This window comes from Hippoglossus hippoglossus, chromosome 22 (assembly GCF_009819705.1).
Source record: "Hippoglossus hippoglossus isolate fHipHip1 chromosome 22, fHipHip1.pri, whole genome shotgun sequence".
Lineage (NCBI taxonomy): Eukaryota > Metazoa > Chordata > Actinopteri > Pleuronectiformes > Pleuronectidae > Hippoglossus > Hippoglossus hippoglossus.
In genome coordinates, this window is record NC_047172.1 from 13,009,807 (window position 1) to 13,027,567 (window position 17,761).

Below are 17,761 nucleotides of genomic sequence, written 5' to 3' on the forward strand. Positions count from 1 at the left end.
GGTATTTGAGGGTACAGACCTGCATGTCACTATTTACCAGTCAGCTGGTAAAATGAAATTTGAAGGCATCATGTATGTGGATCCTCATGTTTAAAATTAAATAAATACAACAAGAAAAAAATCATGATAAAAACAGACATGTTTAACGTAGGTAGGACATTATGAAGTTGTTCCAGTTGTTTTATTTCACTATACGATTTTTTGCCATTACTCTCACTTCATAAAGACAAACACTTCTGAGCCAGTTATGTGTGTGACTGAGAATTAGTACTAATATCAAGTCAATTTATTTATTTGATTTGATTGAAAGAATATTAACCAAATATTTTCAAGGTCATATTTCAAGCAGAAAGCCCAAACATTCTGGTTTCAGTTCCTTGAACATCAAGATTTTTTTAAATTGTACCATCATTATAAATAAAATATCTTGGATTTCTGACTGTTGGATGGATGCAAAAAGCAACAAATAGACCTTGGACTCTGGGATTTATAATAATAATAATAATACAATATGATATAATAATAATTTTTTTCTATGCAGCACCTTTCATACATAAAATGCAGCTCAAAGTGCTTTACAATAAAAGACATGAAATAAGATAGATCTGTAAGAACACGTAAGCAATATATCAACGACTTAGGATAAAATGTATTAAAGCAAGATCATAGAAATAGATCTTGAGTTGTTTATTTTATCTATCTACTAAGCTCAGTACTTATTTCATTATATATTCTTTTCTTATTTAATTTTAAAGACTGTGACTATCCTAAGAGATTGAGAGCACAACCTGTTTACATGTGGAAACTTGTGGAATCTAACCCTGAAAGCACAGACCTGACTACATGTATTATACACACATGCAATACACATGTACAACTCTACAAATACAAAACGAAAAGCGCAACTAACCTGAGACAACAGGTATAAAACTGACTTTACAGATCATTCCGTGTAGATTCACTCGTCCACGTGTGGAGCCCTTTTCAAGGGGGCGTGGCACACTCCGCTTGTTGTCGTGCAACGTAAAGTCTTGTGACGTCAGCACGGCAGTAACGGGCGGATATATTCAAAATGGAAGAAGTGCCAAAGTTTTGGAGGGGAACGGGGGATCTGCGTTTCTCTGCCCCGTGAGGACCCGTGCACCGGCCGTCCATGAGCTCCCCGCACCGAGGAACTCTAGAACAAACCCCGCATGAAGCCGCGAGGCGATAAACAGGCGCCATGAGTGTTTCTATCGGAGAAAAGATCGAGGTGAGTTCTTTGTTTGGCTAGCGAGCTAACTTCCGACAGGCGCAGCTAGCTCGAGTTAAATGTACGTCTGCAGCTTATGCTGGCGGTTTAAACAGCTCGCTGGTCTGCAGTTAAAGGCTGTTTGCTGCTACTTAATAACGCTAAATGCTTAATACATTAAAGTTGAATGTATTGCACTTATCACTATTCTCTAATGTGATGCAAAGACCATTTAACTTGCGAATACCGTTGGCATTGTATTAACCTACGTTTAAGCGTGTTTGGCTGCTGGTGTTTCCTGTGTGAAAAGTGGAAAACTGACAAGTTTAATTAAACATTAGCTGTTTATATTATTATTATTATTATTACTAGTGTTGTTGTTGGTAGTGTTCTCTGCAGCCTCGGTGGGGTCTGGGTGTGTCATCGTGTCCCCACGCTGCTCTCTCGGGACAAACAGTCTTCCTCCTCCTCCTCCTCACAGCATCAGTTTGGTGATGTCGCCTGGAAACGGCTACAAGTGGCCCCGGCGAGCGGGAGGAGAGCCGGGATAATTGAAGGTTGTGGTTGGGCCATATGGCAGCGTCAGGTGTTTGACAGTTAACGTTTGTTGTGGGAGGATTTCTCCGATGCCAGCTCTTGGGGTTGCCCTCGGACTGTCTGCCTCCTCTCCTGTACACCCAGCATGTCGCAGGCGAGAGGGACGATGTTTGATCAAGTCGTTCACTGTCTCTTTCAAAACCTTCCTGGGGACATGCGGACCAGCAGGGAGGAAGAGCAGTGGTTGTCTTATGCTCAGGAGCTCAGGATCGAGGTATCATGGTTTTAAAAAAAGATTCTGCTTGTATTGGGAACTAAACCAAGATGATTTCTAACCTAAACTTTACAATTGATCATTTGTAGATCTTAATGTTTATTCCTCTGTCTTTTTCTATAGGACTTTAAGGTCCTCACCCTCCTCGGGAAAGGCTCCTTTGCATGTGTGTACCGGGCAAAATCGGTAAAAACGGGTCTGGAGGTTGCCATCAAAACGGTAAGAATCCTTCCCTCGCTGTTTACGTCTTTGTCAGTGATGGGAGGTAATTATAGCTTCTCCTGTCAGTTGAAGCGTGAACTGGAACTGTTGGATTTCTAGACCTTAAGTCGCCTCCCATGGGACCCTCGTGATCCCTCGCCTCCTCTTGGCTGAGGTCTGAAGAGTTCAATGTCTTTGTGGGCGACAGATTGATGATCAGCCACCTGAACTAACCACCGTGCTCCCATTTTATACGTTGATCCTGTGAGTGGCAGGTGTGTAATTATGTGTCCGTTACTCCCGTCTGCAGATTGACAAAAAAGCGATGCAGAAGGCCGGTATGGTCCAGCGTGTGACAAACGAGGTGGAGATTCACTGCCGATTGAAACACCCTTCAATACTCGAGGTAACGTTTGCAAAGCTCATGTTACAGTGGATCGTAATCACGCCACAAAAAGTCTCGTATATATTTTCTTTGTGACATTAATTCTAAGATTTTCCTCTCTGTAAAACTTGCTTCAGTTAAAGGCAAAGTAATTCAAACTCGTACATTTACAGTGTGCAGCATGTCATCTGTGTTTGAGTCTGGGTATTGGCTTTGTCTGGTTGTTGCCATGGTTATTTATTGTGTTCAGTGTTTTAGTCACTCTTCCAATTTCATCTTCTTAATTTTAGGGCTGGTTATCGTTATACCTTTAACTATTAACCATTGTTTAGACACTGTTGTGAATTTTCAGTATTCCCACATTTTTTCTGCACCACATCACTACAATATTTCAGACTGAAATCCAGTCATTTTTTTGTCTTCTCATTTTGACATGATGATAAATACAGTATTATTTATATCATATCTTTTATTTTAGCTCTACAACTACTTTGAGGACAGCAACTATGTGTACTTGGTGTTGGAGATGTGCCACAATGGAGAGATGACTCGGTACCTTAGAGAGCACAAGACGCCTTTCTCTGAGGATGAAGGTCAGGCACAATAACTTAACTTTAAAGATTAATAATGAATTAAGTTGCAGTAAATGCTCTGTTTTGTGAGCTGCCTGTCTCTGAATGTTTTGTTTTTTTGTTCCACAGCGAGACATTTGATGCATCAAATAGTGAAAGGTATGCTGTATTTACATACCCACGGCATCTTGCATCGAGATCTGACCTTGTCCAACCTTCTGCTGTCCAGCAACATGAACATTAAGATAGCAGACTTTGGTCTGGCGACTCAGCTCAAGCTCCCGAATGAAAAGCACTTCACCATGTGTGGAACCCCCAACTACATCTCCCCAGAGGTGGCCACTCACAGCGCTCATGGTTTGGAATCAGATGTCTGGTCACTGGGCTGCATGTTCTACGCCTTCCTGATGGGGCGCCCTCCATTTGACACGGACACAGTCAAGCACACCTTGTCCAAAGTGGTTCTTGGTGAATATGAGATGCCAAGTCATATTTCTCTAGAGGCTCAGGATCTGATCCATCAGCTGCTCCAGAGGGACCCCAACCAGCGGCCCAGCCTCTCTGCAGTGCTGGACCACCCGTTCATGACCCACAGCCTGCTGGTCAGGACCAAGGAGCTGGTGCTGGGGGATGAAGGATCCATGGACAGCGGTATCGCCACCATCTCCCCAGCTTGCACCTCCTCCACCTCAGCCGGCAGCGGCAGCCGCCTCCAGAGGAGAACCAGGCACATGATTGGCCCTGCCCTGCCTAATCGCATGATGCCCATTCCAAACCTGCAACGCCAACCCGTCAGCGCCTGCTATGAGGACGGAGACCAGTGGCATATGCAGCATCCGGCAGACCAATTTCATAGAGAGGGAAGGAGCAGGGCCTTCCCTGGTGGAGAGGGCGGACAGCCTCATTCTCGATACCTGAGGAGGGCTCATTCCTCAGATCGCTCTGGCTCTTGTTCATCAGGACAGGGGTCGAGTCATGAGCTGGAGAGATGCCACTCAGAGGACACCCTGACTGTTGTTAGAAGACCAGTCTTCTCCATGCCCTCCACCCAACACCCATTTTCAGAACATGGAAGACTCCCATCTCCTCCAGTCAAACAATTAGCAAAGTAAGACTTCTCTCCATTCATCTTCTAATAGTTTTTCACATGTAACATGACACTAACGGATTTCATTTTGACTGTTTTTCAGTTCTGGGTATTCGTTATCCACACAGACGGCACATCCACCAAGCCTGCAATTTCAGGACCTGGAGGGAGTCACCAACTGGCTCAATAATGATGGTAAATTAGATGTTGTTTTTTTTAACTTTTTGATCACCAGTGAATGTGACAGATTTCCGATTTATTTCTTCAGCCTTATGAGTGAGCTAATTTCATTTCAACACTTTTAGTAACTAGAAGGACACTCGTCCTTTCTCACCATGTTTTAGGAAGTGGGGGGAAAAATCCTGGATTTTGGGATTATCGGGATTAGATCCAAAATTTACCAGCTTCTTCTTTGGATCCATGCCCCACCGCTCCATAATGAATGGAGTAGTTTATGAGTAATCCTACTGACTGACAGACAAACATATGGCAATGAAAACATAACCTCGTTGGCGGAGCTAACAAACGTCTATATATGAAATCATCTTTAGCTGTTAGTGGATTTAATCTGAAGCACAGAGACTTGTCCAGTCACCCTTTGAACCCAAAGGGGTTTAAAATGATGAATGAACAATTAAACTCTCTTAAAAACAATAAAATCCACCATCTTAAGCAAGTCTTAACCAATATTTTCTCATCTCAGGCTCTGGACAGAGGCCAGCAGACGGCAGCACTCACAGTAGCAGCAGCAGCAGAGGACCTTTAGGGGTTCACAACTCCTGGTCAGATAAGCCCATGGGCCGAGGTGTGAATCCACACCACAGCCACAACCATCTGCACCACCAGCTGTCCTCCAACCCTGATTCATACAAAGAGAATATACCTGGAGCAGAGTTCCAGCCTCTTCACGGCAGAGAGTTAAAACCTCCTTCAGTCAAACCCAGCACAGATAAGGAGAAGACAACGCTGAGAGACATAATCCTGCCTCTGTGTGCGGCCAGGCTGAAGCCTATCAGACAGAAGACCAAAAATGCTGTTGTAAGATATTGCTTCTTATGTTTAAAAAAAAAAAAAAATCTGTTAATATTCACTGTGTGAACAGGCATTTTCTTTAAGTCTAAATGATTTTTTCTTGTGTTTCATACAGGTGAGCATCATGGACACAGGTGAAGTGTGTATGGAGTTGTTAAAGAACCACTGTGGTCAAGAGAGAGTGAAAGAAGTCCTCCGGATCTCCTGCGATGGTTCAATGGTGAGCTCACGATGTGGCACTCTGAATATCACTCAGTAACTTATTGTAGATTTTCTGTTAGAGGGAAGATATCATAGTAGCACATTAACATTTTGGGATAATACTTTCTGTATTATAATAATCACTTTTGTGATTGGCGCCTTATTATTTTGGTCTCATGTAGGTGACCATATACCAGCCTAACAATGGAAAGGGTTTTCCTGTGCTTGACTGCCCCCCCGCTCCTCCAGAAGACATTCTGATTTGTAGCTATGACGATCTTCCAGGTATTTTAATGGACACTTCACACTCAATAACATCAACTAGTGTAAAAATAGAGGTGATATGGTATTTAATATCTTTGTTTTTCTTTCTGATAGAAAAATACTGGAAGAAATACCAATACGCCTCCAAGTTTGTGCAGCTTGTGAAATCCAAGACTCCTAAAGTGACGCTTTACACCAAGTACGCTAAGGTCATGCTGATGGAGAACACTCCCAGCGCAGACCTGGAGGTTTGCTTTTTTGACGGTGAGTTAATGTGTGTGTTGAAACATGTGATCTGACGGAGGGAGAAGACGCACTGAGCTAATGAATAACGCTTCATAAACATGTGGCCTCCAGGAGCAAAGACCCACAAGACGTCAGAGCTGGTGCGAGTTGTGGAGAAGAGTGGGAAGTCGTACACAGTGAAGGGCGAGGTGGGTCTGAGCGGCCTGAGCCCAGAGAGCAGGCTCTACGTGGAGCTGTCGGACGAGGGCCACAGCATGTGTCTGTCACTAGAGGCCGCCATCACCGCGGAGGAGCAGCGCAGCACCAAGAACGTCCCTTTCTTCCCCATAACCATCGGCAGGTGAGAGGAGGATTCTGTCCATTGTACGCTCCATGTTTTTACCGGTTTCCTCATCTTGTGATGTTTGATTTATGTTATTCTTCGTAGGAGACCTGCAAACCCAGACTCCCCGTGCTTGTCGACCCTGCACCCCCACCCGGTGCCCCATGATTCAGCTTCACCTCCTCATCCTCCACAGATAACTCCTTCAGTGAGTGTTTCAACCTCACACTGTAGATGTATGAACATATTAAATGGTTTAGATGCTTTAACAGTTAGAGCGCAACCGATAGAAATAAGCAAATATGAGCCTTTCATAGAAATATCTGCATTTAGGTTTACCTGATTTGTTTGTTTTTTATTGGTTGTATTTGTGTTTTCTTTTTAATTTCCTTTTCAAAGGTGTTTGACAGCAACATCTTAAGAATCATTGCCAAATAATTTTTGATATCATCAGCCCATATATTGGCGTTGGATATTTATATCTCTTAATATTGATTACGGCCACATACTGGTCGACAGCTTCACTGCGATATTTCCTAATGTTTTTAATTTGTATTTTCAGATGATGTCATACGATGGGTCAGATTTCACCACAGCCAGCATGAGTAAGAAAAGCTCCCCTGTGCGACAGGACCTGGTGCAAAGCACAGGAAAAGTGGTGAAGTCAATATTTGTTCCAAATGTTGGATGGGCATCTCAGGTAATAATTTAATAAATGAACCCATTATTCAATGATCTGCAAATAAAATCTTTCTGTGATTTAGAGAGCGGGTCTCTTGGTTTCTGTCTCTGCAGCTGACGAGTGGAGAGGTGTGGGTTCAGTTCAACAACGGCTCTCAGCTGGTGGTTCAGGCTGGAGTTTCCTGCATCACCTACACGTCTCCAGAGGGGAAGATCACCAGGTATGAAACGTGCTTGTGTGTTTATCAGCTTTATTAATAAAACACTGGCGGCTGGGATTCAGCCGATTAAGTAATGATGAGTGTTGTTAAAGAGAATTTCTTAAACTGGGAGACTTACTGGTAAGATGCAGTAGCTAATGAAGGATTGTTGATACATGTTTGTTCTTCAGTTCTGATGTTTACACAACATCTTCACCTTAATCTGAGACGCATCTGTTGTCTCCACAGGTATAAAGAGAACGAAAAGTTGCCGGAGCACGTCAAGGAGAAGCTTCACTGTCTCTCCACCATCCTCGGACTGTTGGCGAACCCGACTGCACTTCACCTCCACCCTCAGTAACATTTGGTGATTTTACAAACCAACAACATCCCGGCAGCTGAGCCCTGAACTGAAAGTAGCATTAGAAACCTTTACACTGTCATTTGTCTGGCCTTCCTGTAAATATATCTGTGTTTTTTTACTTGTACAGAGGACTGAGATTATGAAAATATATTTTTAATAGAAAAATTTTGTATGCAGTCAATTGGCCTTCTTGTAAAAGTGTTTGTCTTTTTCTTTCTTATGTCTGTCTTCAATCCTATGAAATGTTAGATTCAGAAATGCTGAAGCAATAAACATCTGGAGGCTGAGTGGTGAATGGCATCAGTTTACTCTTTGCACTTAATGAAAGAATGTTTGATAAAAAGAAATTAAAGTATTAAGAGCTACGTTATGGTTTCAGTAATATACAATTTATAACTAAGAACCAAAGCAACTTAATATAAATGGAAAATATCAATGAAATGTGGTTTCACTCAGAAATAACACTGGACACAACATTTCCTCACAAGTTACTAAGAACAGAGCTGAAGGAAACAGCCAGATGAGGTTTCATATGTTTATTTTGCCCTGTTGTTTTGGCCATTTAATTAAAAAAAGGTCACAAAATTGTGGATTCCTCTCAATTACAGAACTGATACAAAACAACATACTGTACGGATGTAAGCCTAGGCATATATACACGTACTGTACAAGACACCCAAGAAGTAAACATTCAGGTGGAAATCTGGAGAAGGATGACACGTCCGTGGTGTGGAAATAATCAAGGTTCGGATTAACCATTACTACGATTTATTTCCCAGTTAGAAGCACATTTAGGAACACAAGATAGGACAGAGTATAGTGATGTACACAGATAATCAGCCTTTTCTGATCTGAGCAGGAACGCATCCGCACCTTTGCCCCTTAGTTGTAGGTGAGGACACACCTAGATGACGGGGCGGAACGGAATGCGAAACTTTCCCCTGAACCTGTTACAATACCTCAACATCCACACTCACACTGTGGGAGGGGGATTCAAACCAGATACTAAGCGGGTTGTCTCACGAGATGATGCCTAAACTACCTCCAGGATGTCACCGGTATTCTTTTGTCCCAGAGAGGAGCTGGTGAGATGGCTGCAGTGACACTTATTATTTACGACATTTCTCTCGGATACCGATGGGAGCGGGAATAAAATCAGCGAGGATGAGCTCTCTGGGACAAGAGAAGAAGAAGCAGGCTCAGGGGGGGGACGCAGTAATCTGCATCAGCACTGAAGGGTTGACGCTTGTTCCCACTAGATGCTAGAGGGACACGGCGCCGGCAAACACGAGCTCCTCCATCCCTTCACGACAACCACATCCAGCATTTTACTATCCTAGTAAATGGCCACTGTTTGTTCAAAAACATCACATGCTTTCATTTAATTTATATAAAACATTTTTTTCCCCATAAAATCTCAATAAAATAAAGTTGCTCTTAGTAGATGTAAGGACAAAGATATTAACAAAATTGAAGTAAAAAAATCTCACAGTGAACACTGGGAACAAGAGCTGGACCTCCTCCCACCACATCCCCTCCTAATGATTTTTAATATGCGACAATATGAGTACAGCAGCTGGACCAGAAGACACGTCGGAGTAGAACGCTTGAAGCAAATGAACCAGATGAACTGAGGGAGGACTGCATTTTGTAATAAGTGCGGTTAGAGTGGGATTAAAACTGAGACAATACAGCTGAAGAAACTCCTCTTGAGAATGATAAGACCTGATTTCAACACATTTTACTTTACTGGAGTAATTGATTCGACAGCAGGTCTGTTGATAGGTCAGTGAGCCTCAGGTGAGTAGTTTTTACTCACTTTACAGGTAAAAGCACTGACGACACGCTGACAGTCTAGTTAAGGAGACGACAAAACCATGAAGCGATGTGAGAGATCTCACAAGATCCCTCTGGAATTTGGAAGAAATCACGGAATTCTCTGAAAACATCCACAAAACACAACAAAAAAAGGAATGTGATCCTCGTCTTTCGGCACAGGAGCGACTAACGTGCGACCTGACGTACAGTAAAACTCAATGAGCCATAAATGCAATGACAATCATTAAAAAAAAAAAAGACAACAGAACTTGGTCAGGCGGCGATGGAGATTCAGTTTTTTTGTCTTTTCTAACCTTTGAAATTGATGTTTTTCTGAAAGTTTGCTTGAACACTTGAATTCAATTTGATGGCACTATGAAAAGTAAACAGCTTACCTGTTTGTTAATGTCTAACAAAACCCCAAACTGCCATGTCATTCATATTCACACTCATCGTGTCCCCTGACGTCGCTTGGCCACAGTCACATAGCAGCAGCCCGGGATCTGTAGTGTTCAAATGCCCAGTCACCTCTCCTCACCCTCACTCTGTGCAGACGAGTCAGTGGTATTGACCAGAATACAAACACACACATCACTGGCACGGTCTGTCGCAGTGTTAGCGTACCTGTGTGTGCACGTGAGATACGAGGGGTCATACATTGCACATTTAGTGGCACATCCTGAATCGGCCATTTTCCCATTAGCTACCTCATCTGGACCCTTTCGTTACAGAGAACTCACACAAGAGAGAAACATAAAATCAGCGATTAGGCGAAAAAAGTTCCCAAAAGTTCACATTACAGTACTGTTAAGTCTCATTAGACAAAACGCAAAATACAAAAAGGCAGAGAGAAAAAAGGTTTACAGCCAATCACCATCGTTTTCAATAACTATATAGGAAAAGGTTTGTTTGATTAGATATATTATCATCATTATCATCATCATTAACATCATAATTATTATGATTATTATTCATTATTATTGTCACCATTGTCATCCGTTTTTTTTTTGTTCAGGGGTCAAACGGAGCGGGGGGGGCGGGGGATCAGTCACTGAGAGGAAGCCTTGGTAGCTATCGTGGAGACACAGTGCTGCTGGAAGTTGGGGGACATCGCCGAGTTGCAGCCCAGTCTCTGACGCGGGCCCTTCAGGCCCCCGTCGCCCTCCACGATCCAGGGGCTGCCGCCGGCGTCTTTACCCAGCATGCTGCAGCAGCCCTGGGCGGGCGGGACGGCGTTGGGTACCGTGGTGCTCACCGGCAGGCCCTTGGGTTGCTCGCTGGCGGGAGCGAAGTCAGGGTTGTGGCTCTGGAGCACGCTGCTGATGTGGTTCAGGAGGTGAGTAAAAAACTCTGGGACGCCCTCATAACCTGGAAACACATACATAAACACATGGTTCATAAATCCTGCCTCCTACATGTTAGAGGAGGGAACATGGCCCAAACTAAAAAATCAAAGTACGTGTTACATTTCTCAAAGGTGGTTTCTGTCATTTTAGGTGGATCTTGTTTATTGAAGTGCTCATTAACCCACTTACCCAATAAGTTTGGTTTTAATTTCTCATTTGATGCTTTCAAATAGGGTGAAATGTCAGGACTTACAGCTGAGACTTGTGACTGGTAGACTGTGAGGTTTTGGCTCAGGCTTTAATTTTCTGTTCAAGTCCCAACAAGCCAGAGAGAAAACTAACCGAGTCTGATCCTGACTCGAGCCCCATGTTTTCCCTGATTACAGGTACATGCAGTGTAAAAACTAAAAAAAAGTGAATAGCCCAGCCAATGTGACTGAACTTCACCTGAATATCATTTCTAAATTTAAATCCAAACCCTGACAAAAGGACTTTGGTCGCGTATCCGCCATCTTGAATCAGAGGACCTCCACACTCCATCCCCTAATTGCAACTGTGCAGACTTTGATTCCAAATAATCATCAGGGCAAGATGGCAGCGTTTGTATCTGGGATATTTCTGCTTCATATCTGTTGTGGAGAGACTTTCTATCTTTATTTACAGTCTTTGATGTTAACACAAACCCGGGGCATGTTTTGAGCTGATGGAGTAACTGGGTCAGGATCACAAAGGAGATGGATTTATTTCAACACAACTGGCTGCACAAAAGGAAAAACTGACATCACTTCCACTTCAGACGGCAACACTGTGAGAAGCAGGTCACCACAGGAAGACACCTCAGTCACAACTGGAGCTTAATGTGCAGATAACGTGAGCAAGTTGACTTCACCGAATACAAACCGGCTCTGTGGAAGAGAGGCTGCACCTACCAGGGAATGCATTGATGTCAATGACGGCGTGTTGGCCGGTCTGGTTGTTGATGATGACGTCGATGCCGAAGAGGGACACGCCCAGCGCCTCCCGCAAGGACCTGGACAGCTCTCTGATGACGTCATCACTGGGTGGCTGAGAAACCCCCTCGACGTTCTCTCTCTGAGAACAGGAAACAATATTTAAGTATATCGGTAACAAAACCCCTTGGAGATCACATTGGGTTCCAGTCAGTGATATTTTAAAACGTACTGAGTTCAAGTCTGAGGACGACTCCGGCTTGGAAACATTGTGGCTGTTGAAGAAAATGGCTTTCCTGTCTGAAGAGGAAAGAGAGGGAAAAAAAGTTAAGCAGAAATTTAGAGCAGCGTCACATGCCCATGATATTTCCCATCTGAGGCACTAGGTGGCAGCAAAGCTCAGTAGGTTACAAGGCAATCAGACCTGAATCAACATATTTATTTACTGATTGTGACACAGAGTGTAAAGAAACCGAAACTTGAAGCAACCTGGGGAGAAGTCTCTGGACCTTTGAACCTTTCAGTCATAATTCTATCACCTGAGAACAAAGCAGCATGAAGGCTGTTGGCGTCACACGAGGAGGGGGGGGGGTTCTTTGAAGCAGTGATAAATGTGACGGGATGGATTGCTTAATTTATGGCCCCTTTGTTCTTTGTTATCATTGTAATGATTAACATTAGAGAGCCTTATGGGGACGGCTGAGGGGTGGGGGAGCGGAGGGAACAAGTAAATCCCATCACTGTCCAAATAAATATGCCCCTCGGGCTCGCAGAGGGTTGTGGTAATGAAGGGTGGGGCAGATGGAGTCTGTCATTTCCAGAATGTAACTCTCACACCTTTATTTTCAAGTTCTTTCCAACCAAGAGCCACTGCATCTCTCTTTTTGCCACACCCCACTCATTCATCCACTCTCCACATACAAGACACACTGTACAGCTCCAGGCAGCAGAGCACAATGATCTGAGCTCTGGGCAGATGTAAGGCTGTGGCATGTTGCTTTATGTGTTTGACGAGGGCCGAGCTTTTCCGCCGGGCCACTCAGCATTCCACAATGAATGCAACTGTTCTCTACACAAAGTAGACGACTGCACCGATGGTGAAACTAGTTTGCATTAGGGCCTCTGCTTTTATCACGCCAGATACTAGTCATCGGTGTCACGGGACAACCCTGTAAGTGACTCAAAGTCACATCGCGGGTAAGGCTCATGCCGTGCACGAAGAAAAACGCTGCGCCTCGTGTTTATCTTCTACAGCACGAACCAATAGGGCAAACATCAGTTGCACTCTGCTGCACCCCTTAAAAGGGTGAACAGGTCCAATCAGGGACTATAAAGCCGTTTTATTAGATCTTTTATTGGGTAATTTGACTAGGCTGTGCAACTTGTGCAGTCTGGTCTGCGCGGCTGTAGGCGGTCCTTGGACTTCCCTACCCGTCTCTTCCTCTGCCACTCTGTGTCCTGTCTCCTCACCTGCTGGACCAGCAGGGAAGTTCTTCAGCGAAGGTCTCTCCACCACGGTGTAGGAGTCCCCCACCACAAACACCTTGTAGAGCACCGCGTTGTGGTTGATGAAACTCTGGATCACACATGGAGGCTTCACGTCCTTCAGGTCCTCTTCACTGAAGATAATGGCCATCTGTGCACAGGAAGACACACAGTGAATGAAATATTTAAATAAAACACCACTCTGACACACAAGTCTGGTTAAAATCTAACTTAATTCAATGCTGTGAATATGGAGGAATGAAGAGTGTTTGTCCAGCCTGACAAGCGTATTGATTTCAGCACTTTTATCTGATGTGTGTTGTTTGAACTGGAGCTAAATGACGATCCTGTGACAGGACAGGAGTGTTACTGCTTACACAAAGCAAACTGTGGAGGGTGTGAATGACCTGTATGCCCTGTGGCCTCTTACCTCGTGGGAGTTGGTGCCATGAGCCACCCGTGTTTTGCAAACTGAGGAGGGAATGAAGGCGAGGAGAGACAAAGAGAGACTTAACAAGGTAAACTAACTGTAAAACAGTAATGGAATGACGACAGGGTAAAAACATCTCCAGATAAGGCCTTTTGTTAAAGGCTGTATCAATAATGATCAGTATTGTTAGCATTTAACATCACAATACGAGTCCTAACAGTCTGTAAGGACTCCTCAGTATCTATAATATGAGGTAGTGATACTCACTGAAGGGGAATGTGAGTCCTTGTCTCCTGATCTGCTCCAGCACATCTGGGCTGCACTCAGAGTTCAGGACCATGAATGGAGGAGAGCAAATCCTCTTATCTAATAAAAAGGGAAGTAGAGAACAAAAGGAGGAATGATAAGTTAAGAGATGGAGAATAAAGCTCCAAAAAGAAAGTTAAGTAGTAGGAGTCTTGTTTAAGTGTGGCACACATTCCACTAGGGCTGCACTTATTTTACTGTCTAGTATACGAAATGAAAATGAGTATGGCACTGAGTAGAGCATTACCTCCACCCAACAGCCCCTTAAATGCAATCAAGCTGCACCTAATTTCATTCACTCATAGATATCAGTTTCCTAAATACACCAGATTTCTTTTCCATCGACATTAATTAAATATTCTTTTGGAAATTAATGAAAATGTCACAAAATCTTGCAATGATGAAGAAAGAGTAAAAAACATCCAGTATCCGCCCCTTTGTACAAATTGACATCAAAATTGAATAGGTTCTTCCCCTACTCGTACTGCATCCTTCCACCAAGTTACATGGTAGTTTTTGTGTAACACTGCTGACTCAAAACACAAAACACAAAAACAAACACAGTTGAAAACATAACCTCATAAGCGTGGGTAAAAAAATCTAAAACAAAAACACCCAGAGTCAAACGTGACATCTTCAATTTGCATGTTTGGTTCAATCTATCAATCTTCTCCTTATCAACTAATCTCTTCCATCAATGTACATTATCTACAACCAGCTATGAGCACAACAGCGTCTACAATGTGTAATAAGATCCATTCTCAGGTTTTTCACCATTAAATCCCTTAGTAGTTCATGATCATTTATTGCTCTGAGCTATAAACGGCTATGGTGGATAGTGACTTGATGTTAATACATAGTGACTTACAGATAGCTAAAGCATTATACACAGGTTTTTTTTTTTAGCTCTTCCTTAAAAAGCAGCACGTGAAGCTCTTTCCTTCCAGGCTACTTAGATATCCTATTGTAGTCTGAGCTCCAATACTGAAGACCTGTTTGACATGAAGAGCAGATGGGTCACACACACACACACACACACACACACACACACACACACACACACACACACACACACACACACACACACACACACACACACACACACACACACACACACACACACACACACACACACACACACACACACACACACACACACACACCTTACTCAACATGAAAGTTATATTTGTACTCCATCCCTGTGACAGGTTTAGGCAACAAACACATCAGAGGCCACCCGAGGCTCTGAGGAGAAAATGACGTGCTCAAATAAACAAAGAGGAAAGCTGCCGGGCCTGTCTGCTCCTCCCAAAGAACACACACACAAAAATCCTGAAATACAGGAAGACGCATTGTCATGAGGACAAGTCAAACCAGCAGGGGCATTAGAGTCAGATACATGACTGACAGGTGTGACTGAGCACACTTGTCACCAAAACAGGTACAACTGCACAGAGTGAACTGGGTCAAACCTTAACCAAACACTAATTAAATCAGGACGAACAGGCAGCGTCCCTCTCTCACCTTCCTCCCCCACATCATGTTTGACTCTGTTGTGTTTTGACGTCACTTCCTGTCGCGGCAGGTCGCTCAGTTACGATGAGATTGAAAAACAACAAACATCCTGCAGCACCGTCATACTTCACCATATCAGGGCTCGGGACACATCTTTATCAATGTGGTGCCTTCTGTAATTTCCCCTCTACAATAGTACGCGGGGGTGATAAGGGAGCTGGTTGGAGATATCACCACAGGAAATCAGTGTGGGGGCCAAACCGAGAGCTGGCAAATTACTAATGACAAAAACACAATAGAAACACGCCGGCCTTTGTGTCCTGTGGGCCTCAGCAGTGACGGCGCTCTCTGCCCCCACTAGTGCTGAGGTCAGGAGAATCTCATTTGCCTACATTAACTACAGTGCTGAACTCTGGGTGTGCATGGGGCCCCACAGACTTCTACAGCTCCCACAACACACAGATACAGTGCGTAGACACACAACAGTTGAAAACCAGGTATGTACCAGGACGATCTGCAAAAAGAGGCTGCATCTGTTATAAAAGATGCATCACTGAAAGATAACTCCAGCTTATTGATGCAGTCTTGGCAATGATTCCTATTGGCAGTAATATCACTAGCATAGTACTATACATACACTTTTATATATATGGCGTCAAAGGTTCACTCTTACGAATGTAGGATAACAACTTGAATAGCTTTTGTGTATCTTGGATTTTTAGGCTGTTGGAAATTATAATGAGCATTTTACAAAAATGTTTATAAAAAGAAGAGTAAAAAAATGTATTTAATTGAGAAAATTACCTGGATTTTTCATGAAAAATTATTAAAACGTTACATTGCCATCATCTAACTGCTGAGATTGGGAATGTGGCCAAATTACTAAAGAAAATAAACAAACAGAACAAGGAGGATTTCCAATGAACATACTGCTTTTAAATAATAGTCACTGTGAGCCATACTTATCTGAGGGGGAATCTATTTGATCTATTACATTAACGATTACCCAACGCTTTCATTTGTGCACTGCACAATCATTTGCAATTTGTACCTTACTGGCCTCTGACAACTATATATTTATATTTGTTATATGTGCAATATAAAATGTACTTTGTCTCTTATCTTATCAAACTGTACATAAGCTTTTCTTCTGTTATCACTTTCACTCTTTCCTTTAAGTAAAGCGTTTTAGATAATCTGGCTCATCCTGTTTACTATATCTATAAACAGTCTGACTTTATGTCACAGTATTTCAATGTTTCCCTAATTCAGCAATGACCTTGACTGTGCTTATGAAAATAAGACCTTAGACATAATAATCCTTTAACTTTCCACATCGTGATGTTGTCTTGAAAAAAAGTCGCCTCATGATGCAGGAGTGCTACCACTGCAGCTGAACATGTGCTTTGACCACTGAAAACAAAACTAATTTCCTAATAGGAACACTTGTTTTTACTAAGAAGCAATTAATCTGCATCACCAAGGCAAGCCAAAAGTGATCTTGCATGGTTCAGATTTTTATATTTTCTGCAGTTACGTGACAGACATGCACATAATACTCCTGTCATCTTTCACAAGCAGATACTGGGTCTGTGCTCTGTAAACCTTGCCTGTACAGTTGGGTTTGTTCCAGTGTTGGCTCTGCAACCAGTCAGTTTTGGGAGCGGGAAGCCTGGAGGGTTACCTATCAGTCATCTCTGCTGCAACCACGTTCGTAATGCCGATGTTATTTTACCAGGACGGGAATAGCAGCATAATGTCTTTCAGAAAACAGTCTGGCAGGATAAACAGCCCCATTACGTCACTGAGTTCCCAAAGACTGATGGCGCTACATTTTGTCAAACAAAAACCATCAAAAGACCTAAACCTTGTCAGACGGAAAACATTTCGAGCTCCAAGTTAAGGATTTATAATAAAGAGGCCGGGAATGGTGGATAAGGACGTGTGGCCAAGTTTGTAATAGTGTGCATGCTTGGCTGTAGTTGATGCTTTGCGGATAACCGGGTGGAGGGGAGGGTGAGGAGGATCAATCTCTAGTTCTGTCTAAACACTGCGTGCTTGCAGCAGACCCAGCGGTGCCGAGGCTGATATTTACAGGACTCCACGATGAGATGCTTTTTAATTGTCATTATTCAGTAACACTGCTGTTTTTCCCTCCTCTTCTTTTATCTAATGGCAAAATTTACCGTGTCTCCTCATCTGTCCCTGCTGTTACATCATAATCATGCATGCAAATAAATTAACTCCACTTTTAGGCGATGACTGATGTGCCAGAGGGTGAAAAAAAAGAGGAAATTCTTCAACAGGTCTGTTA

At 43.2% G+C, this 17,761-nt stretch overlaps 2 protein-coding genes across 2 annotated transcripts in view; one reads left to right on the forward strand and one right to left on the reverse strand.

The window, feature by feature from the left end:
• Positions 1-1,060: 1,060 nt before the first annotated feature.
• On the forward strand, positions 1,061-7,905 carry plk4 (polo-like kinase 4 (Drosophila)). Its single transcript, XM_034576033.1, has 15 exons — positions 1,061-1,252; positions 2,166-2,261; positions 2,554-2,649; positions 3,107-3,221; positions 3,330-4,308; positions 4,391-4,482; positions 4,991-5,325; positions 5,435-5,539; positions 5,703-5,805; positions 5,899-6,048; positions 6,142-6,370; positions 6,458-6,560; positions 6,915-7,052; positions 7,148-7,254; positions 7,483-7,905. The coding sequence occupies exons 1-15, from the start codon at positions 1,223-1,225 to the stop codon at positions 7,592-7,594; spliced, it is 2,790 nt and encodes a 929-aa protein (XP_034431924.1). The 5' UTR covers positions 1,061-1,222; the 3' UTR covers positions 7,595-7,905.
• A 443-nt stretch (positions 7,906-8,348) lies between these two features.
• Positions 8,349-17,761, reverse strand: part of itpk1b (inositol-tetrakisphosphate 1-kinase b) — a 30,749-nt gene continuing 21,336 nt past the window's right edge. Inside the window, exons 6-11 of the mRNA XM_034576034.1 lie at positions 13,894-13,992; positions 13,627-13,667; positions 13,182-13,347; positions 11,944-12,011; positions 11,691-11,853; positions 8,349-10,783 (exon numbers count right to left, since the gene is read on the reverse strand). Coding sequence (XP_034431925.1) covers positions 10,464-10,783; positions 11,691-11,853; positions 11,944-12,011; positions 13,182-13,347; positions 13,627-13,667; positions 13,894-13,992 — 857 coding nt within the window. The 3' untranslated portion in view covers positions 8,349-10,463. The remainder of the gene's footprint in view (positions 10,784-11,690; positions 11,854-11,943; positions 12,012-13,181; positions 13,348-13,626; positions 13,668-13,893; positions 13,993-17,761) is intronic.

Coding starts and splice junctions, on each gene's coding strand:
- plk4 (XM_034576033.1), top strand. CDS start 1,223: ATGAGTGTTTCTATCGGAGAAAAGATCGAG. Junction 5,806..5,898: donor TAGCTATGACGATCTTCCAG/GTATTTTAATGG, acceptor TCTTTCTGATAG/AAAAATACTGGAAGAAATAC. Junction 7,053..7,147: donor ATGTTGGATGGGCATCTCAG/GTAATAATTTAA, acceptor CTGTCTCTGCAG/CTGACGAGTGGAGAGGTGTG.